The sequence below is a fragment of the Hippoglossus hippoglossus genome, chromosome 5 (assembly GCF_009819705.1).
Source record: "Hippoglossus hippoglossus isolate fHipHip1 chromosome 5, fHipHip1.pri, whole genome shotgun sequence".
In the NCBI taxonomy this organism is placed as follows: domain Eukaryota; kingdom Metazoa; phylum Chordata; class Actinopteri; order Pleuronectiformes; family Pleuronectidae; genus Hippoglossus; species Hippoglossus hippoglossus.
This window is the reverse complement of record NC_047155.1, coordinates 10,827,576-10,851,632: the sequence shown is the minus strand read 5'-3', so window position 1 is coordinate 10,851,632 and position 24,057 is coordinate 10,827,576. Positions and strand designations below refer to the sequence as shown.

Sequence of the window (24,057 nt, the reverse complement as noted above, 5' to 3'; positions counted from 1 at the left end):
CGGAGGGAGTGGGGGTGGACACCCCCCCATTAACACCCGCGACATACTCTGCTCATTCACATCCCCCCCCAAGAATACCCACTGCAGAGCCTCCTACATCCTGCAATCCCTAGGCTGGATTTCGCCTTCAGGTGAAGAGAGAGCAGAAGAGACTTCATCAGGGCAAGGCTGCCTGAGTAATTGGATGGCATCAGTCCCTGCATGCTAAAGATTTGTTCAGGCCAGCTATGTGGAGTACCCCAGCACCTTTGAGTCTACATGTCAAGACAGTTCCTGTGCCAGGGAAAGCATTGTGGTGATACAAAGGTCATAGAGAGGTTTGGTCCTATAGCACACTATCAACCTGCAGTTTGATTATGGATGGCCCAATAATGAACATGCTCGACAGACCCAACAGAATGGTATTCTTCAACCCTACTAAGCCCAGACTGCTTAGGATAAACAGGAGGATGTGCAGGATGTGATCATGAGTTATACCTGACTGGCAGACCGTAGTTTGTGAGGCTAGAGAGCTGTATGTCTGAACATAGAGTGAGTATATTGGGACGCCCCATGGAACTGTGCTATCATCATATACACGTTGGACTTCAGGGTACTCCTTGGCAACGCCTCTACGAATTGCTTGTGGACTAAACATATCTACTGTATCTATCAGGGGAAGGAACGATTGTGAGCGAAGGATTGAATGATTTGGAACGAGATGGGACTGATAGCAGGACGCAATGGGACTAAGAGGAAATGAAGCAGGCCTTATTGAGGGAGAAAGATAGAAGAAGAGAAGATGGAGGGAAAACATAAAAAAGCTGAATTATTTTTTTATCTTCACTGGCTTTTTCTTATCCCCCCTTCTTTCTTCTTGTCTGTTTCTCTTATCTGCAATCCTTTCCCCTCCTCATATGCCTCTTGGTTCCATGCCTTTCACTTTTCCCCTCCTCCATCTGTGTGTTATGAGTAGCATTTGGGGAGAAAGTACGTGGGATTTTCCCACAGCTCGACAGGACCAGACCCAACCCCCACCACCCCACCACACACACACACACACACACACACACACACACACACACACACACACACACACACACATTTTCTGTTTCTCCCTCCACTCCCTCTGCCTCATGTCAGAGGGGAGTCTTGAGGAAAACCACCCATATTCCACCACTATATTGGATGTTTATTGGAAATTTGTGCCACTTGTTCCACAGAAAACAATTGTGAGGTGCTATGGCAACACAATAATCAGAGGGTTACAGCAGAAAATGTCCCTCCCTTTGATTTAAAACAGTGTATCTCCCGTTAAACATATAATTAGAAAACTCCTGGTAATGAAATACTTTGAGAGAAACCATAGTTTCCAGAGGCGAACAAAGTTGACTTTAAACCATATAAGGAATTTTTTTATGGATTTCACAAGGTCATAAATCTTACTCAGCTCCTGCAGGACCATGGTAAGGTATATCTGGCCATTTTTGCCCCCTTCCGCTACAAGTCACGGTTCCAGCAGTCACAGGGCTGGTTTGTGCACTGTCAGAACTAGTTTGGAAGATGTGGTGTCCAATCACGTCCAAAATCAAACGTGTTAATATTCCTTCCAAATGGCCAAACTGAAAATGTTGAGTAATGCCAGCTGCCACAAGGGTTTCCACCCTAGAGTAGCACAACTTTAAACCACACTTTGAGAAATGAAGATATGAATTAATGCATGTTTCCATCTACAGCTACTAGACATTTTTAGGAGTCGGTTCCTCAAGATTAACAACTGGTGGCTCAAATTCCCTTTAGGTCACGTGCCTCTTATGTTGAAAGTTACCTGTTAAGTCTGTTTTCGTTGCACTTTGTTTTGTTGTCTTTTACTTGACCTACCTTTCCACCTCAGCCAAGCAAACCTGTTTTCAGTATTTCTAGTGGTTTTTTTATATTTACAGCTTTTCCACTCAGCTATTTTCATTTGGAAATCCAGTATGTGCTCCATCCTACCCTCACTTGTGAACAAGACCCCAAGATACTTGAAAACAACTTGAATATGAGAGTAATCTACCCAATTTCTTAGAGTACAATGGCCTCACACTTCGTTGTAAACAGCTTCCCCAGTGTGCCCAAGAGGTCACAGACCTATGGAGCTTATAGAACTACATCGTCAGCAAAAAGCAGAGATGAAATCCTTAGATCATAAAACCACAGACAATCCCTACTGATAAGCAGCGCTTAAAGATTTTCTCCTTGAAAACCACAAAATTGGTGACAAGGCAGGACCTTGGCGAAACTAAACATGGAGAAGGTGCTTTTAGTTTTGATGCTTCACATTTCGAGACTAGGGGCAGGGAGGGAAAGCTGTAGCTGATGAAGAGAGAGAGAGAGAGAAGGAGAGCAAGAACACTATTGTTGTGGGTGCTAGCTCAGGGCAGAAGAAGATGAGATTGACAACAGACAGAGAACGAGCTGTGTAAATTGTTCAGGTGATTATTTGTCATTAAAATAGTTTTTAATATTCAAATATTAGCAGGGGGCACCTTATACGTGGTATTTGTTTATACTTTTACGATATACATCTACAACTGTATAATACCTTACCACATCCTACGGTACAGCTACTATGACAAATATAATATATACTTCTCCATGGCTTACTTGAACTCCAGCTGTAGGTCTTTTGGTTGCAGGTGCAGACAATCTGGCGACCTGAATTTAAACATGTCAAACCCTTTCTCTTGACTCTCCAGGAAGTGGGCAAACTACTCTGAGGTCCTGCATTACCTCAAGCACAGACTCCCGATCAGACGTCATTGTTGCCTGATTACAGAGTTTCTCTTTACCCAGAAAATGAAAAAAAGACCAAATAATATAAGTGATTTTATCTTATAAAACTGGGTTGAGATAAATACACACACACTACACAAAATACAAACATACACTGACTCTCCACTAAACAGTGATGTTTTGTGTGCGCGCTGACTGTGACATTGTGTTTTCATCCATGTATGTGCTGACACTGTGCAGCAGGTTTCATGTGCATGTTGATACTTGTTAGCGCAGGTGTACATGAGGGAGGAATTTACCTCGGCTGCCTGCGTCTCCTGGTGCAACAATGTCAGCCCTGTCAGGTCTTCCAGGAAAGAGTGGGAAGAATTAAAAACCTTGGACAGGAAGTTAAAACCTTCCCTCTCATAGTGATCCAGGACCTAGACGAAAAAGGAAACATGAACAAAGAACAACAATAGGTTATTTAACATGAAATTTAATGTATTTTGCAAAGGATAACAACAAAACCCATTCTGACTCCTAAATATAGGCTACCCTCTTTATTACTATATTAGATTAATATCTATATTACCATCTATACTTTTACTATCATACTGTGGAGCCTGGTTTTACACTTATACTTTTTACAATAGTTCATTACTTTTGTGGGTCCTTTGTACGTGTTGCTGTATCACCAAACTATAAATTCCCACGACAGTAAGTTTGAATAGTAAAAGCATGATGCCTGAAATATAGATATAATTTCCCTAAAGAAATTTTCAAATAATTTGGTAAAGGAAATGCAAAAATGGTGGCAAGAGAGATGATGCCCCTTTCAAATGCCTTTACATTTGTTCAGCTGTAGAAAGTAGAAACTCAAAACCAGGTCAAAAGAATAAAATGTTTCATCTCAGAAGTTGAACTTTATCTCAAAAGCAGATAATAATAATTATAATAATAATAACAATAATCTAACAGACTCAAATAAAAATGCACTTTCGTCGCTCTGGGCCTCGGCAGCAACGCACCTCAACACCCCTGTGATCATGATGCAGGTTTACTTTGATCTGCTACCATTTCAAAATTCACACATCTTCTTTGCACAACACACTAAGACGCACACACATCCTCTGCCCTCTTGACTACCTTCCTAAGCTTGGCCGAGCCCATCATGGACGCCCACAGAAACTCCTCTGCAGGTGTAGGGTTACCTCTGCCTGAGACATCAACACACACACTGTGTGCACTACTGCTCGCGCGTGTGTGTTCGCAGACTGACCTGGCGTCTAGTCTCGGAGCCAGACACACCGCACACAATACACACTGACGTGTCCCTTGTTCATCTTTTCAACCTTTCTTTTCTTTCCTTCCCTCACTTTTATTTCTTTGATTCTACGGGATCTGTTACATGAGACGCCAACAGCCAGAACCCACTCTGTTGGAATATAGCTGCTCATGGCACAGAAACCTGATAACTGTGATGATCTTGTGATAACATTAATAAAGTCAGTCCAAGCAATGCACACAGACACACAAAACACACTTAAACCATTCACCCATGTCCATTTCAATAGAAGACATACAAGACCATGAGGAACATTGAAAACTGTGGGCAATTCAGAGCAGATGTGGTTGTGACCAATGACAGAAAAAGTTTACCGACAACAAAAGTTAAAAAAAACATGTGTTTGATGATACTTTCACTTCCTTTTAGAGTTTACACTGAATTTTCTTCAAATGGTCGGGAACGCTTACACCAGAGGAGAGAAGCATCTAACAGCTGGTTCATTCAAACTTTTCTCTGATGTTAGCTGATGAACTTCGCAGTGTTTAGCACGTGCTAATGGTTTTCAGCAGTGATCACATTCTGGTGACAGACAGCAATCAAACACACTTTATCAGAATTAAAAAACAACAAGCAAATGATTATGTTGTCTGTAAAGAAAATTCAATTAAAATAATAAAGCTATCAAGCAAATCATCTTGAACGGTGTTTAATGCGTGTTTTGTCTCTTTTCTGGCAGATTAGTTACACTCCAGATAATACGTTATTTACGATCGTTGCAAAAGGGCAAACACCTGCTTCAAGAGAGAACGACTGACGAAGCCAAAAACTGTGCGTGCTACGACAGGCAGAGGTTTGTCATCAGCTTTTCGCTATAGGTGCACTCGCTGTTTTCACAAAACCCACCTGGGATGAGATTTATAGGCTGCAAAATATATTTATTTTAAAAACATACCCAAAGAACAAATACGTCTCATGTTGAAATAGGTACAGTGTTCAATATTCACAACTTAAAATACTTTTATGGAAAACTATTTTGATTCTTTTGATTGGTGGACCCGAAAAAGACTAAAGGAATATAAATAGGAGAATGGAGAGACAGATGGGGAGTCACCGCCGTGTCACTGTCATGCTGGTTAACGATGCCACGAAATTTTTATAATCATTTTGAGCCCAGCTGAAGTGTGGAGAATCTAACAATATTATCATTAGTATGATATCAATACTTTCCTCTGCCAAGGAGTTTGTGTTTTCATCTGTTTTTGTATGTAAGCAGGACTAAGAAAAAAATTACAAAAACAATTTCCATGAAATTTTGTGGAGGGTTGAAGCGTGACCCAAATAAATCATGGTGCGGATCAGGATCAGGGGGCGGACCCAGGTAGGATTGATTTTTGTGAGTCTGTGCGATTTTGTGAAGATCCAAATAAAAATCTGGATCTAGTGGATTTAAATGTGGTTCCATAAGGGGACTGCTGGGCCTTGGGGGAGGTATGTGCTCTCTGAAGGCCATTTTTAAATACCATGATTATCGTTGATACCAGTTTACTGCAACAGCCTTGATACAGAGTTGCAACATCTGGATTTTACACATCTGTAGCTTCCTTCCTAAAGAAGCCACATAAATGTCTCCCCTCTCACTTGATTTCACAGTGGCAATGTTTTCTTTTTGAAGTCGTTTGTGGATCCATACTGAAGATATTAACTGACAGTGTCCCTCACCACAGGCTGTGGTTGAGTGTAGCATAGCTTCAACATATTAAACATACACGGGGTGGTCCTGGTGGCTAACAGGGGCTTTAACTTCAGCTATAAATATACAAACAATAGTAATAGATGTAGTGTTACTGCTGGTGGTCTCAAGGATGGATTTCAAAACACAGGTAATGTTTAACAGAAGTGAATGTTTCTTGACTCGTACACAACTATGAATAAAATGCTTAAAAGGTAAAAGTTTGTGGTTTTGCCATGATGTGAAGTTTATTGTATACTGCATAGGGTGAGTAAACAGTTCCTGGTGACTCAGTGGCTTTGACTTCCTCTATTAATATGTGTGGTCGTCGCACCAGGTTAGACACTTGCATTTAACAACACACCAAGTCTGATTCATTGATTAACCTCAACAGTCTTTTGGAATTTCAGAGGAACAGCTCACTGCACAGGAAGGAAAACTCATAAGAATGTGTCATTTACAGGAAAAGAAAAAGAAACGGTTTTATTCTAAAATGTGAAATTAACTGCTGGTTTCAAAGTCAAAGGCATTACTGATAACGATTATTCCCACAGCCTGAGGTGAGCTCTTTAAAAAGGCTTGACCTGAATAACAATCTGTAACTCAAAGAAATTTTAGAACAGAGAGAAAAGTAGCAGAAGCTCCCATTTGATAAACTACAAGCATTTTGTTCTTAATCTTTTCTGATCACTAGACCAAATATAATTTCAACTTAATCTCCTGTGGCTCAGTGTAATGATACAAATCCTGTAACAATCACATATTATTATAAGTTCCCTAGAAAGGTGATAAATGATGTGTACGTCCACAAAATACATCAAAAAGTTACCTGTACTCCAGAATCTGATTTTAATCTTCTACTTTGTTCAAATGGTTTAATAGAACAACACTGTAAGCAGCATTAGTGACCAGTTCAGTGTCTTCACACAACATATATAATCCTATTCTTGCTATAAATAGTGGTAGCATATTTGTAGTGTTACAAGTAGTTGTAGTAAGAGGTGTCTGGCATGGTTTTATACGAAGCCACGTCAGCTGTGATTTACTCTCTGGCGTGTAGCCCCAGAAAGAGTTAGGAAACACACATACACACACACACGCGCGCGCACACACACACGCATGCACGCACACACACACGCATGCACGCACACGCACACACACACACACACACAAGCGGAGTGAAAAGCCCCAACTCTACAGGAACTGTTCCAGCCCAGACAGGGGCTGAATTGTTTTGTTTCCATAGTGACCTGGCAGCACACAGCTGACTGCAGCAGGAGTACACACAGACAGACACGCACACGCACACACATACACACAAGACAAAGACAGGCACTCACACATTACAGTGGATGGACTGATAGATGGACAGAGGGACATACAAAGGGAGGAGAAGAGATATGTAGGAGGGAGAACAGGAAGGGAGAGACGGTAAGACAGAGCTGAGGGATGGAGGGAAAGAGGGAGAAGTGAAATAGGAGACGGCTCATAGAAAAGAAGAAAGACACGGACAGATAAGCAAATGCAAAACAGAGTGAAGGGGAAAAAGATGTGTGGGCGGAATTAACTGAATCAAAACACATTCACCGATTTCACCATATAACCTTTATCCCTGCCTCAGCTAAGGATCGTCTTTCCTGAATCATGTTGTTCATTGTTCTTGACTACACAGGCTTCACCCTGTCCCTATCAAACCATATGAACCCTCTGTGCCGAGCGAATAATCTCATCAGTCACACGGGCAGAAACATGACACCTCAAGATGGGCTGGAACGTCAAACTTTTTTTCTTCACAAGCAGCGTAGGTGGAGAAAACTTCAAACTTTAAGAGGACAAGTCGGCCAGCTCCCTCCCCCCATCTGCCTCTTGGTTTCTTGCTCTGTGTTCACATGAAAGTGATAGATCTGGGGCTTTATGACCTCTTTATAGACACAAAGACTGCATTGAGAGCAGGGCAGAAAGAGAGAGTGAACCAGCCCTCCACTCATCACAACACCCTTTCTTCAGCCCTGAACTTCCACTCTTTACACCCCCACAGTATCGGCCTTTTTTCAACTTTCTCCCTTTCTAAGTTGTGGATTTATCTTCCTCCACCCTGCTCATATACGTATGTAGACCAACCATTCACAATGCTGGACACCGCTAACCGCAGGGCCACCTGGGGTCCTGATTGGCCATTTGTGCTGTGGACATCAATGACAATGAGGTAAAATTTCTCTCACCCCACTTGGCTAATTATGGAAACATAGACCCTTCAAAAACCTATCTTTATGTACATGTTCACACACACACACACACACACACACACACACACACACACACACACACACACACACACACACACACACACACACACACACACACACACACACACACACACACACTGAAGCAGTGGGGGCTAATTTCACTCATACGACAGTCACTGACATCAATGAGCAACTGCTGCTTGATTGTTACCATATGGTTTTTCCAACTTCTGTGTGTGTGTGTGTGTGTGTGTGTGTGTGTGTGTGTGTGTGTGTGTAGTATTCCTCAAGGAACAACATTTCAACACAGCTCCACTAACCTCACAATGTGGAAACGGGAATCTCCCCATTTCTGCTAAGGCTACAATTTGTGTTTTTGTGTTTCACAGTAACAGAATCTAATCTAATAAAGTAAAAAAGAACTATGCTAATATAGAAGTTTACCTTCCAAACACTGTCTTGTTGATAAAATGGATTTGAAAACACGCAATGTAAATGATTGTGTTACTATTCGTGCCACTTACAGTAGGTGAACAGGCGGTGCATTTGTCGAAGGCCAGGCTGGCAGGCAGGACGTTGTCGAACCTTGCAAGAAAACCTCGGATCTGTGGAGGAGAAATCAACACGTCAAAACTGACATGAGACAGAGGAGCAGAAACACTCAACAATTACACATGTCAAAACCACAATCATGTTAAATAAAAAACATAGAACATTTAATATCACGTGAAGACAAAAAAGTCTTGCCAACAATCAGAAGAAAGAGTTCTAATTTGTGAGGGAAAGTATTTTTGGCACAGAAACAAAACTAAATGTAAATATAATTTAGGGGAATGGTACTAAACATCCAGTCACATATTTAAAAATCAGGGAGCAGTTTTGAGTTTCTCTGTATTTCACATTTCAAAATCATGCAGAGTGCACCCTCTAGTGCCAGAGAGCGACTTGCAAACTTTTTTCTGTGATACATTATCATCACATCTCTCACTACTGAAAGCCTTCCCTCCTATTTAAGGCTTCAGTAATTATGGCTAATTACTTCAATTTTGGACCAAAGAGCCCATTCCACACAAACCTCTTTTGCAACACGTGATAAAACACCACTCATCATCACCAGTATATTCCATTTTATTTCCCTCCTCTCAAATCCCCACATCCTCCGGTTAATAAAAGCTTCACCCATTATGTTTTCTGGTGACGCACGTCGACCAGAAGATGAAGTTATTTCCTGACTATAATTATCTGGTGGTGAAACTGACAAATGTATCAATCATTTATAACCAATCACCACACAAAGCACAACAGGAAGGGTAATTAAAAGCTTTTTGGTGCAAACTACGCAACATTTCTTTCACCCAGGTGTGAATTATTTAATTATTCTGTTGCATTACGTTAAATCTCAAACTGTGTAACTGATAATGCATCATCTTGCAAAACATATTAATTTACAACACCTGCACAACAGCTTGTTTCATTATGCTCCTTTTTTTCATTTTTTTGTTCTCATCTTAAACATTTTCCCATCTGTGTGACGACCAGTTCAATTAAAAATATTCTAGGACAAACAGTGGAATGAAAAAGGTGGACGGAGGAATTGAAGAGATCGTACGGATATAAAATGCATATGATAAGAAAACTGCAACAGCAAACGTGTCCAGTTAATAAATGAAAAAATGAAGGGGCAAGTAACTCAGACAAGTGGGAGAGCGTGGGCAAGTGCGATGAACCTGAATGGACGAGTGGCCCCACATAAAACTGCACCTTCTTCATGGAGAGTCTCTTGAGTAGTAAAGGGCTCCAGGTATGTGAAAAAAACAAAACATATTGCGTCTCCAGCTTCTGTGCTTGTCTCACTGTAATTTCTCAGACAAATCAGACGTAGTTCTCCTTTTTTACACTTTATCATTAATACAAGGAAATAAAAGACTGTGCTGCTTTTATTTACATCACTGGATGTTGTAGATAAGATCATGTAAATTATGGGGAGGCACCAGGATGTATTGGGTAGCACTGTCGCCTCACAGTAAGAGGTTCCTGGTTTGGCTCCTGGTTTTTGGTCCTGGTTCAGCCTGAGTTTGCATGTTCTCCCCGTGTATGTGTGGGTTTTCTCTGGGTACTCCAGCTTCCTCCCACAGTCCAAAAACATACAGGCTGGGGTAAGGATAATTGGAGACTCTGCATGTGAGTGTGAATGGTTGTTTGTCTCTGTATATGTTCGCCCTGGGATACGATGACGACCTATTAAGGGTTTACCCCGCCTCTCACCCACTGTCGGCCGGGATTGGCCCACAGTGGGCCAATGTTTTTCACGTGCCAAAACAAAAGTTTAACTCAACTTATATGTACAGTTCAATGACAAAATAAAACATGATGCAGTTTCTATAAGTCACCACAAGTTGTCACTGTGGCACCACAGAAAACACAGGCTGCAGCTTCCAGCCACTGAGCTGCAGTGAGATGTGATATGAGGCGGTTGTTGGCAGAATATACAAAAACACTCAACACATATTCACCCTCTCATGCATATTATTTACTCTGCATTTCTCTCTAGTCATCATTCTCTCATCCCCTTTCCTTCGCACACTGCATCTATTTGCATGTCATTGTTCTCCGAAATATTTTGGCTGAAATACGATGAGGAGCAGAGGTGCTGAGCAAATGGCAAGGAATGCAGATTCCCAGGGTGATGAATACTGATGATGCAAATTAAGGTGGTGAGATAAGTACATGACAGCGATCAGTAAGCATGAGGGCACAGTTTGGTTGGATGTGGTCTTCCTTTATTCGCTGACCATCCAAGTGCAGAGAATGTGATCATTATTTCAGTTATGCATTTTTTTTGTCTGTGTTTTGGGTCCTTGGCAATCATGGGAACATAAGAGGCACATCTCTGACCTCATACTAAATATGTACACATATTGCATTAGACTGTTAAATTAATAACAACTAATGAATCAGTGGGAAAGCCTCTGACACAGAGTTTATAAATTAAATGAGTAAAAGGTTGTCTTGAAAAATGGACATAAACACAATAGTTACACAAGGACACACAAAAAAATGCACACAAGTACACTCTCCTGTGAGTAGTACTGCAACCATTTCACTGATTATGTTTATGATTATATATTGAGCCATGGATTGTCCTCACTATAGAGCTGAATAAACCACAGCAAACAGCTAATTCTGGTTTAATTTAGACCTTTCAGGTTGAATTAATCATCTTCTCCACAACAGAATACTTCAAATCTACTTCAAAATGGTTGTAGGAAGCCACAGGGCTTTATCCTTGGCCGTGTTTATTTTGGAGAGTAAAAATAGAAGAAAAAAAAAAAGTTACCCGGTAAGAGACAAACACAATGTGCTTAATCTAATAATGTACAAACAATTGTAATATTGACAGTCTAAACCTTGAAATTTAATTATTTACATTATGGGCATTTGCTATTGAGGGAGCCAAGTCCCCATATTGTGACTATGCACAGATTTAAGCCACTACGTCATGAGTAATATCTGGACCTCATATAGACACAAACACGCACAAGTATAGAGCTCTTTGTTCTCCCTTGAGAAAACTGCTTCTATTTCTATAGCAACCACCAGTGGGAAGTTTATGCAAAGAAAAAAGCCTTTTTTATCCAGAGATCCTGCTGCTGTACTGTCGTCAAGAAGATCTCTTGTTATGTCGCCTTTGCTTATTTATACTGAGCTCAAATGGTGTGAGATTTTAGAAATCATGGCATCAAAGGAGTGACTTATAACAGCGAGGCTTTGCTGGCTCTTCCTGTTACACACTACCACCTCTGAAAAGGCTGTGTAAAAGGGGCTAATGAAAGCAACTGTTTTAGCATTTTAGACTTATAACCATGGATAGATGTGGGGTAACAGCACAGGCATATAATGGAGGTCAATAGTCAAACAGCAGTTACACAGTATTCTTAGTATAAAACATATGGATGCGTTCAAGTGAGTTTCATTGTTCGTGTGTGTCTGACCTGATGTGGCACTAGACCCAGAGATGTGGGAGGTTCATTCATTCGGTCGTCACTGCTACTGGCCACTGCGTAGCCGCTGAAGGAGAAAGACAGACAATTTTTCTGTTTTCATTTAAATTCCTTTTTGTACGTGAATGTAACCAGAACTTTTTATTTGGACAAAAGACAGAACAAAGCGCAGCAAATGTTCTTTAACAACAAAAGCACTGTACCAAAAAAAAATGCAGAGACGTAAGTGGTCTAGCTCCCTCAATCTTGCCAAATTAAAAGATTTGACTCTTTATGTTTATTAATAACTGTAATGCCACGTCTCACACTGAGCTAGGAATGGGTTTGCAAAGTAAGAAATGTCTATCAAGCTGCCACAGAATAAATTCCCTGTGTGACAATTTTCTAAAGCCTGTGATTGGTTAGAAAGTAAAGGTATAAAAGAAAGCCACAGTAAGGTCCTTAAAAACGGATAAAGTAATGGACGACAGCTTTGAAAGTGAAAAACTAGGAGATCCGGTTGCAAAGGAAGGAGCTGCACAATGACAGAGGCACAGAAAGTACAGTACATAGAAACTCTCCTGTTCTCTTTTGCTTTTTAAGCTTTTTATCCAGGATAGGCAGAAGAGCTCTGAGAGGGCTTATAATATCAAAACACTGAGGAAAAATCAGCCTGAGCAAGCAGACGCTTTAACACGACTTTCACCATAACAGGCAAACACAATTACATTTCCACAAAGACATACACACGAACACACTTCATTGGCAAAAAAAGGCTTTTAAAAGTCAGAAACATTGAGCTAATACAGGTTGCCGAGTGAACATCGGAGTGGAGTGTGTTGCCGTATTTACAGCTTTTGAAGGTGAATTGTAAGAGAAAGACTAGAAATGACGACAAAGATCTTACAGTAAGTAGCAAGTAAAATGTATGTAACTGGGTGAAAACCATATTGGGACAAATACAGCCTGCGGTGCAGTAAGACCTCTGCTGTCTGCAGCATGAAGCTTACTGAAAGTTTAGAAGCCACAACCGCATAGACACAATTTTCTCAAGTTTTACACCGGGACTGAGGAACCAGGGGTTCCTGAGGAAAGTACACCTCAGGCTGCAACAGGAGAATCAAAGGCAAGATACACAAGTGGCAAAGTGGATTTGCTGCACAGGTAAACATCAGTGTAGGAGAGTAGCTCCATGCAGCAACAGTATAAACCAGACTGAGGTTCACCATAACTGACTGTTCATGTTTCAATGTTACCATAAAACTGAATATGTGCATTTGGGTATGTAAACTGTTGTTTCTTAGATTTGAGAATATCTTTCTCTTATTTGAAACAACAGGCTTCATTTTCCTTTCTTACCTTCCCTTCGCCGTACAATGCATGTATGGCCGGACCAGAACCGCTACAACTATTATTCCTAGTTATAGGTCTAAGCTGCCTTACCCTTCACTATGCTGCAGAATGGACACCATCATCTCAACAGCCAGGGCTCCAGCAATCATGGCCAGACCTGGTCTACTGACTGTGCACTGCTGATCCAGAGTCCGATCCCTGGTCGACTGTTTGTAAGAGAAAAACAAACAAAATAAAAACAATGACAACAACATAAACGGCTGGTAAAACTAAAATAAATGCAACTGCTGATCAAAGACAAATGATGTCATTTTGCTTTAATCAACAAACAACACTCAGTGAAAAAAGAGCAAAACAAAAAACACTTGTATCATTGACATTATAAAAATAAATGTCCATTTTAGAATTTAGAACATTTTGAATTTACAGAGAAGCTGTGCCTCCAATTCAAATGTTAATATTTCTCTAATGTGTGACAGCGGGCTGGAGCCACATGACATTTACAGCACAAGTCAGAGCTGAATAGTTTCCAGCGACGGACTTCAATAGCTGTTGAGCAGCTTTCATAAATTACTCATATCAGAATGTCAAGAGGAAGAAAAAGAACAAAAAGAGAACGAAAAGAGTGTCGGGGTACAAATAACAAACAAAGGAAGAATGTGGATGGCAAGAAAATGTGATTCTCACAAGTGTAATGTTTTGGCAGGCATCACCACTTAACCATCAACAATGTATTATTACCTTATGGCAGCAGTTTTGATTAAGACATAGACATATGATTACCGTATACAAAACCAACCTACACTTTGGCTTGGTTTTTTGGTCTGAACATGTTTGTCTCTTTAGCCTGATGGATGCTCATTGCTCGACTATGTTCAACTAGATGCTGACTCTGTCTGTGTGGTGCTGTGCAAGTGGGTGAGTCAAATCAGTTTCTGAAAACTAAAACAATAAACAAAAACAGCCTATAAGGCAGCAAGTAGGTATTTGATCAATTTATATAAAGTTAAGTTGAATTTAGGATGAAGAAGATATCTAAAAGAATTCTCCTGGTGTTCATTCCTATGTTTTCACATGTTTTTAAGTAGGTGAATGAGCTCAGTGTTAGCTTGACATCTGTGTGTTTTTCTCACATCTCCCGGTGCCACGACATCGTTGCAGAAGTAGCAGCCCAGCTTGTGTCCCGGGATGTTGGAGAACAGAGAGGATGCTGGGACGGAGGGCGCAGAGCCGGCTGGAGTTGAGGATGAAGAGGAGGCAGAAGAACAGGAAGGGGAAGAGTCGGCGCCTGCAGAAACATTCTGACTGACGGGGGGTTTCTTCAGCCCATGGCGCATCACCACAAATGTGTCGAAGCCTAAAGCAGCATTCATCACCAGCTGGAATAACATAATAACAATAATGGTAAATCGGTTATTAAAGATATGTACAAACAGTGGCAATACAAGATCTCAAATAGCTTTGGCCTAAATAAAGATGTTTTCCATTTGTCCAAAGCACACACAGCACATTTCAACCAAATCAAATTACCTAAATGGCTTCTTCTCCACAAACAATAAGGGAGCACTGTGTTGAATCATTTTGAGGAAGCGGTGACAAAAAACCTTAATAGGCTCTTTAGAATGTTGAAAACATAAGCAAAGGAAATAAATCGTAGAGCCAATTTGTGTCTGAAACAGCCCCACGGCACAAATGTTCATCGGAGCAGGCCATGAAGGAAACCTAATCAGCAGCCCTGAAAACACTTAGCGGCATGTAGTGATCCAAGAGCTGCATCAGTGACACTACTGGAGGTATTACAAGTTCCTGACACAATGTTCGGTAACTGCAACATTGCCTGGCCACTAACACAATTCCAAGAGATACACAGAAAATTTCAATTTCCTGGAAGATGGGCTCAAAATTTGAAGTTCCAGTTTAAAGTAAAACAAGAATAATGACACTGTGTCGAAAGTTTCAATCTAGTTTTAATTTTATTTACCCTGGTACTACCGTAGAATAGAGGGTTAGGGTTAAACATATTTCTGGGTATATGTGTGATTACAGCATCATCTTTAAAGATTAAACAAGGGCATAACTCTGTCAGTGCTCCCATCAGGCAACTGTTCAGTGTTCTGTTTCCTTGCTCAAAACCAAAACAGCAGACATGTTCAGTTAGGGACTAGCTGCTGATATAAATGGAGCATTTAGCAGATAAAGAAGCACATATTTCTCCCAGAAGTTGGCAGAGACCATAAACAACTGAAATTACAGTATATTTGTCTGGTGGCCAGGAACAAGAGTACTGGTCAATACTGATATTGCTGATGGTTTTGTCAAGAGTTGGTCAAGAGTCATTGTCTACATATTAGGTTGTAATTATATATATATATATATATATATATATACACACAAGAGTGGTGACCCTGTAACATACAGTAACACTGAGTAGTTTATTCACACAACTGTATGTGCGTTTGTCACAAGACGCAGCCACTTTCACATCTCATCCTGTGATTCATTGTTTATGTAGAGAATATGACAAGTGCAGCTTTAATTACTCCCACATATAACCCCAATCCCACCAGTGATCCCACTGTTGTGTTAACTGTACACACTGTAACACGTCCCCTCCTACCTTCCTCTTGCTGCCAGCGATCACTGTCGGCAGCCAGCGGCTCTCCCTCGTATCCATCAGTAAGAAAACCACATCGTGTTCGGAGATGAGTTTCTCCAGCTGCTCGACATCCCTCTGGGCCTGTTCCTGAGTGGCCGGAGAGAAATTCACTGGGTGACCGGGCATGGGGATGCTCATATTGTAGCCCTCTGAATTCTGAGAGGAGGGGAAATAGGACCGAGAGAGAAAGGAAGGAACAAAAGACAAAGCTTGTAAGTTGATCTGTTAAGTATGGGTAAATAGCTTTTTGAGGCTGAATAATCAAATTCAAAGTCCATTTCATTTTCACTTTTCTTTTCTGTGGATTATGTTATTTTCTTTTTCAAATTCAACAGTATCTTTGCATGAAACATGAAACCGTCATTACTCAATTTTAACATTCAATGAGAATATAATTTAAACTTGACTGGGAGACTTTAAATTAGTAGTAACAATTCTCCTCATCCAAATTATACATTTTAGAGGAAATGTTTCTCTTTTTGATACAGACGCATCATCACCTGTAGGTGGCACCGGAGTCAAAAAGCTTTTATTTTCCTTTCACCTAGGTGGTGCGTTGTATTAGAGGCCAGAAGCTAAAAACATTTTGGTGCACTGGGGAGGAGCGGGGGGTAATCACATCATCACCACAGTGTAGATGTGGCTCTCCTGTAAAATTGATTTATAGCAGAGTAAGGAAATCTTAAATCAACACTTCTAATTCCACACTGAAAGAAGAATGTTTTTTTTAAGACACGGTAAGGTAAAATGAAAAGTGTAAATTACATCTATTGTGGATTCAATAACTTAATGTCTCTTATTGTCCATATCGGTATTACTGTGACTATCACTGTGGCTGCAGTGGGTGCAGAGCTCCCAAATGTCAAGAGTCATTTCTCAGTCAAGAGACAGATGGAAAATGGCAGCGTTGAGGTCTGAGATCTTAATAAGAAGAAACGCCACTTTTGCTGCATCAGTGGATATTTTGCCTTCGCTCTCCACATTTCAAGAGTGGGAGTTGAATTTGCATCGCACTGTGACGTAAGTGTTGCTAAGCTTTCACAGGATGAATTCAGGCCAAAGAGATGATCACATTCCACAGTAAACATCCTCAACCGTCATCTTGAGAATGACAATAACATAACAATTCTGATTGTGGAAGAATCCTTCCCCGAAAGATGAGCAGAAGGTTGGCGAGTTGCTGCCTACACAACAAACTTTCCTGTAAATGTCACTCGACACTATTTGTCCACAGACAAAATACGAAATGTGCTGCTGACCTTTTCGACAGTTCATCTGGTTCTAAGGATCACAATTCAATTCATGCAAATCTGTGCTTTCAGCTCAGTGTTTAAGTCTGTCTTTGCTTCACACTGGCACCTGATGCCCCCTGTGTTTGTAGAAAAAGAAGCATGAGGTAAAGGGAAGCCGACACACACAGATAAAAATAGAAAGGGAGGTATGGTTGCAGGTGGTATAGACACAAACAAAGTGTCCAGACACATCATGTCAGCACAGGCACATCCATCAAGTGTAATGCCTCACTCCTGCCTTTTATTCCCCATTCAACCAGAGAGTGGAGAGAGGTCTTCTTGTCTCTGACACTATAATCCTGACGCATTGTAAATCATTTCAGGACCAACTCATTACCAAGTTGTGAAAACGGGGTAGGAAACTTTAAAATGGCTTCAATCTTACCACATTGAAGGAAAAACTACATCTCACCTCTGCAGTCAGACTGTGAGTGACTCAGACTGTGAGATGTAACAGATGAGGAGACGGGCAAATTGGGGAGGAGAGGAGAGACGGCTCTTAGTCAAACTCAAGCTGAGTCGAAGCCCAGAGGATGTGAACATTTCATTACACAGACTGTGCTCTACACTTTCCTGACAGGGGACTGCCCACGTGCATTAAAATGGATCCTGACATACAAAAAAAAAATCTGTATTAAAAAGGAATCATATTCAGAACATTGCATCACGTTTAAGGTGACAAACAATGAAGACAATAAATCACCAGGTCTAAAAATCCATGACAACTCTCACATGGGAGTCGTGTCCAAGATGAAGGTGCAGTGCTTGACCCATTAATCCACTACAACCTCTTCCTCATTACCTCCAGCAAGGAGGTTGTGTCGGTCTATTAGTTGGCAGGATTATGCAAATCTATTGAACATTAACTTTTTTACCATTGGTAATCCTGACCTCACATGACACTATCATTAAGAGATGGGTGACCTCTTTCACACCCAAACAGAGCCCTGATGACTCTTGTTAAGGACAGAGGGTGTCGCACCTTGTTAACCCCTATGAGACGAATTGTGATTTGTGAAAATGGACTATACAAATCAAATTTGATTGATTGATTGATTGTTGTGAGTGTTTGCCTGCATTCTGATTCAGTAATACAGCTAAATAGAGAAACCCCTGTCATTAATTGACAAAGAAACGAAACCATGAGTATTAACATTCAAGTTTCACAGTCATTTTTCTGTATGGTTTGTCCATTGCATCTCAGGCACAATTACCCAAAAAGGAATATGATTATAAGTCTAGCATAAACAAATGTTATGATTTCATTTGCAGCTGAACCACTTTTGTCTGTAAAATGTCACATGAAACTAAGACGTACAGGTTGAGATAAAAATATTATTTCCCACATTTTTAGCATTTGATTTGACTTGAAGAACTCACCACCCCTGGAAAGATTTTGGTGAGTCGGTCGACAGCGGCCATGGCTTTGGACTTCCCTCCTCCGAGACAGTCTTCAAACTCGTAGAGCGGCTGGCGAACTGGATTAGAGTACGAGATCTTGGCGTTGTCTACAAACGTGATGTGTCTCACTCCCCATCCCTGGAGAACAAAGGAAAAAACACATTCATATTTTCTAAAAAGGTTGTTTTGAAATAACTCTATTTGTTGTACTGAACCTTCGCTAATGCAGAATTTGCGAGCAGATTTCAGTGAGAATGAAAGGCTTGTTTGTATTTTCAAAATGAAGCCAATTTCTGCAATTTCTTTCAGTTTGGAATAAGGGATGCATCAATGTGTCTGTCTAGGTGCTTATTACAACGTCTAACTGAACTATGAATTACAGAACAAAATGTCTAAATTGCACTCACACCAGGAAATTACAGGTTATAAAAAAAGCATAGATGTGCATACAAAAGAAATTATAGAAATTCAGGCAGAAATGTGTGAACAGCTCTCCAATGTAGTCATTATGTAATACTTCTTTCAAAAGCACATTTACTTTATATGTTCTTTTTACGTCACTATAATAAAACATTATATTCTAAGACCAAAAACATAATAGATTTTTCTCAAGGTTTTAAGATGCTGCAAAGGTGAAAGTCTAGATTAGTTTTTGTGAAAGACAAACGAGATTCACTGACTTCATAGCTATCAGTTTGTGATGTATTGAAAACCTGCAGGTCACCAGCCATTTGGCTCTGGTTCTGATGCACAGGTTCAGACTTTAACAGTGAACACACTGAATGAGAGAACAAATACCATTATATCATTAGTAAATTTGTAGTAGTAGTAGTATAGTATTTTGAAAATATGATGTAAGTCACGAAAGAAAGACGTTAACTATTTACAGTATACAGCGAGTGTCATGGTACACTGAAAATCATGCAGGGCCTGTGGGTGGCCAAGGAGGAGATAAGATTTTTTTATTGCAAGTCAGTTTGGGTGGAGGGTATCTGTTCCTTCAGTCTTGAGACAGTGAAGCTTCTCCATCCCCAGAGCAAGTTACAGAGAAAAGAATGAAGAGCTGTGACGTTACTGACTCACAAAAATCTGTCAGAATCTTGAAACAGTTGGCAGAAGTTCACTGATAATCAGCCGTCACAGGCTGCAGCACTTTGGAAGCAACCATTAACTGTCTTAACACTTACATTTTTTTATAAAATGATAGATTGAATGGTTTCCCAAGATGTTCTTAATCTATTTTGCTCTCCGTGGAAGCCAATTCCTGTAATTTTCTGTCTGTCTGTGCTTTTTGTAGTCTGCTCTAAAGCTTATGTTTACAGATTTATTAATGCTTTAATCTTGACCTTCAGCCATGATCTGTTTTTATTTACACCTTTAGCTCACCACCAGATGGCCGTGACAGAAGATGATTTAGCTGCATCTGTAACTGTTTGATTTTATTCCAACAAGTTGAGCACCTACTTAAATCCGGACACTTCACTGGTTCAGTTTTAAAGAGTCTGGGGAAAATTATTGTCACTCAGTGTTAAGTGTCTATTTAAGCGGTGATGAGCTGGCTCACTGGTTTGAGACACTGTGGGGGGGTTTTGCACAGAAAACATGACGATAGACAATTTGTGCATCCTGTGACAGAGCAACACAAGCAGTCAAACACTCCTTTGCTTTCCACCCTCTGTCCGTCCATCTCTTTGGTTTTCCAACCTTACCATCAGAGTCCTGGCTACATTGCAGCCCAGAGTCCCAGCTCCCAGGAGAAGACACTTTGTGCTGACCACCTTCTCCAGGTCCAGGGAAGGAACCAGCCTCCATCTCATGAGCTTCAGGTTCAGATCCACTGAGGACTCTGCAAGTCTGGAGACAGTCAATCAATAAATATGAAGACCTTCATTACCCTCGACATCCATTCAGTAGTTAAATAGTATAACAGGATGTCAGATCCTGTATAACAGTCAGAGGCAAGTCCAGTCCCACCCTGAGTTTTACCTTTTAGGGTCCATGCATTCACTTAGGTTCACCATCCTGGGTCCCATGGCACCCTTAGGGTTCTTCTCCCAACCTACGCTCTTAGGACACGCTGGTAAAAAACACATTAACAGGAAAGCGTAAGCAAAAGATGTCATTCAGGGTGACAGAACAATGAGAGAGGTAGCATCACCGCACCCTTTACACAAAACTCTTTTTTCTCATTCAGTTCAAGTCTAGACACGTCTGTCACTCTGATTTCTGCCTTCACTCCAGTACAATGACAGTGTATCCAATTTGTGGTGCTCACACAAAAATCACATTTGAAACCTATTCCAGAATCAATATCCCTGTTACTTTAGGTAACCCACTGTTAACACTGTGAAACTACTCTGCCTTGAAGAAATAGTCAAATGAGAACCATTGATAATCAATAACACATGTAATTGGGTGAATTGACCCTTTATTTATAACTTGACCTGTGACATATACCACTATAATAACCTCCTTGTGGTTGCAGGCCTCTGTAAACTTAAGTAGCAAGAAATAGCTGACCTAGTTTGATGTAACTGGAAAGTTTAGATAAGGTGGATAAATTTATCTCTTTCAAAACAATCCCAATGAATTCATGCTAAACCAATCAGAATCCATTTTTGTTGCAGGATCACGTCGACTGAGGTTTTATTTAAAAGGCTCGATGTGCTGGAAGGGTACACTGAGGTAAATGAAGACACCTCATCTGAACTCAACAAAGCCTTCACAGATCACAGGGCTACTCATTTTCCCAACCTGCCATTACCATTTAAATGACTTCCATCCCTTTTTAAACAGACGCAGAAATAATGGAGAAGCTGTGAGAGACCAGCGCGGCTTGAATAGGAGGCCGCCTCAGAGGAGAGTGAACTAAGGCAGAGGATTCATATCATCATCACAATACACATTCACACAAGTGCACACACATTCAAATGGAAGAGTTTAAATAGATGTCGAGAAAAAGAACGTCAAAGTGAGCCCATGTGAGAATGTAGCTGGCAAACGTCAGGAAAAATTCACAGCGATTGTCGTGAAGACGTGTTTAACATGCGACAGACACAGAACTGAAAAAAAAAACACAAAAAGAATACAAATATCTCAGGATGAAAAAGAGGCGACATGCACATAGTTGATGCCAACAAATATGTCAACTTGGAAAGACGATGAGATTCAAGAGCTTTTGGTGATGAGGGCCAAGCCGGTGGCAAAAACATGCACTTTCTGCAGCAGAATTTATACATCATGTCCTGCCAGACATTTTCCTGTGGTAGTGAACATGTCTGACCTGGACAATATCCTTCTGTGTTCTTCATATGTGAAGAGAAAACTACGGTAAATGTCCGGACATTTTCCTGATTTCATGTCGGAAAACAGCTTAAGTGTCACATGCACAAAGACAACCACACACGGGAAGGAAACAAGATTACCTGAGTTGTTGGGAAGTTCAGGTAGTTTGACCTGGAAGATTAAGCTGTGCTGAATGGAGCGGCTTCCCTGCAGAGTTCTGTCCCTGAAACACAGCACCTCCACTGTGTCCATCTTAGACCCCCTGACACACACACACACACACACACAAATAAAGTGCATGTGAATATCAAACAGTGAAAATAACACACAAAGAATGCAGGGATTAGATTAGAAGCGACAAAAATATAATCTACAACTGAATATTGTGTGACATTGTGAAAATCTCACTTAAATATTAAGAAATACTGTAAGTTAACAAGAACAATATTCTCTCTCCCTCTGTGGTACAACAGATAAATGAGCACTCACAAACACACGTCCACATACAATACATTTTCCCTAATATGGTGCTAAATGACTCGCAGTCAAACTAGACTCAAACAAGCGAGACATCGCGGCTACAATGAAATTCTATCTTCACCCATCTGAGCCAGTATCAACAGCTCATGTTTATCACTGATAGAAAGTGTAGTCAAGCACAAGATTGACTGAGGTTTGTATTGGATAAAAACTGCCTCTGACTGCAACGCATGACGGCGGATAAGCCCCTGGTATCACAGAACACTATTGCTGAACTGGCTTCGATGGGAATTCCCGGTATGAATAATTATCCAGCAAAAATCTTTTTAAAATAGCAACACGAGCGCCAGGAAAAAAAAGAGATCTCTGGGGAAGTGTGACAAAAAATGAGCGGTGTACACAGTGTTTTCAAACTGGTTGTTTAACTTAACTGACAGTGATGATGCAGTGTCCATGTGATGTCACAGAGTTCATTTGAAAACTGGCCACAGATCATTTATTGTTTATGCTACAACAGTACAGAACAACCTTCCTGCTGGTTTCAGATTCGCACCTGAACTAACTACCTCTCTGTTTTTAAGAACAAACTCCAGACACATTTATTTGAGCTTGTATTGTTTTTCCCCTTGTCCTTGGTATGTGTCTTTATGTGCTTGTCTGTAAAGCACTTTAAACCATACTGAGTTTAGTAATGAACTTGATTAAAATAAAAGTGGAATTTAGAAAAAACATTTATAATGAGCAGCCAGCTTTGAAAATACCTGCAACTAATATAAAGTGAAAGTGGTTTTAAATCAAACTGCAAATATATGAAATAACACGTTTTGATTCTGCTTTGATAAAGCTCTTGCTGAGATGATATGACATGGACGATACAGCCTTGTTTTAAATAAAGAATCAATTGTTTTTCTAAGTACTGCAGGAGGCCTGCTGAATTTAATATGAACACAAAACTATTTTAGGCTATAACCAAGATCTTGCATCATTGGACAACAGTATCGTTTCATTTATATTGCCACAATATTCCATCTGTGTTTTGAAATTGTTTCCCATTTGCAATCTCAGAGCACAGTTTTTCTCTTTATTGCTTCCATCTAGCATCAGATTCCAGCTGTTGAGAATTTAACTGTAAGTTTTCATGGCACGTTAACTCACAAGGAGGAAGATGCTATACATGATATGATAAACACACGGGCACCGGCTGACGTGGGATTAAAATGCCCGAGTGACAACTTCAGCGAAGCTCTCTTGATCTGTATCTCTGTGTAAATATTTGAATATGCTAGATGAACAAGGATTCTTAGATTTGATATTTGGCAATAAATCTGAGGACTTGTACAAACTGGTGTTCTGAAATGTTTCTTCTGTGAATATTTCAGCTAAATAAATCTCTCCACTAGACAAATAAGAGCTTCCATGTACTACCAACATTCTTGCAACAACATGACTGAGTCATCACTCAGCGACATCATAATGTATTTCAGTTATACTTCAGACTTTAATGTCAAGACACACTGGACTTTTAATGCTCGAATTATATGAAAAATCTCTCCTATTGTTCTGCTACTATAATCCTCCGTCAACCATTTAATGGCAGAAATAAGCATGTTC

At 40.4% G+C, this 24,057-nt stretch overlaps 1 protein-coding gene across 1 annotated transcript in view; it reads right to left on the bottom strand.

Moving 5' to 3' along the window:
• Positions 1–24,057, bottom strand: part of atg7 (ATG7 autophagy related 7 homolog (S. cerevisiae)) — a 52,503-nt gene that overhangs the window by 22,462 nt on the left and 5,984 nt on the right. Inside the window, exons 9-18 of the mRNA XM_034585743.1 lie at positions 22,107–22,228; positions 20,668–20,758; positions 20,391–20,535; positions 18,661–18,819; positions 15,950–16,144; positions 14,466–14,711; positions 13,423–13,538; positions 11,992–12,067; positions 8,524–8,604; positions 3,054–3,176 (exon numbers count right to left, since the gene is read on the bottom strand). Of these exons, the coding sequence (XP_034441634.1) occupies positions 3,054–3,176; positions 8,524–8,604; positions 11,992–12,067; positions 13,423–13,538; positions 14,466–14,711; positions 15,950–16,144; positions 18,661–18,819; positions 20,391–20,535; positions 20,668–20,758; positions 22,107–22,228 (1,354 nt within the window). The remainder of the gene's footprint in view (positions 1–3,053; positions 3,177–8,523; positions 8,605–11,991; positions 12,068–13,422; positions 13,539–14,465; positions 14,712–15,949; positions 16,145–18,660; positions 18,820–20,390; positions 20,536–20,667; positions 20,759–22,106; positions 22,229–24,057) is intronic.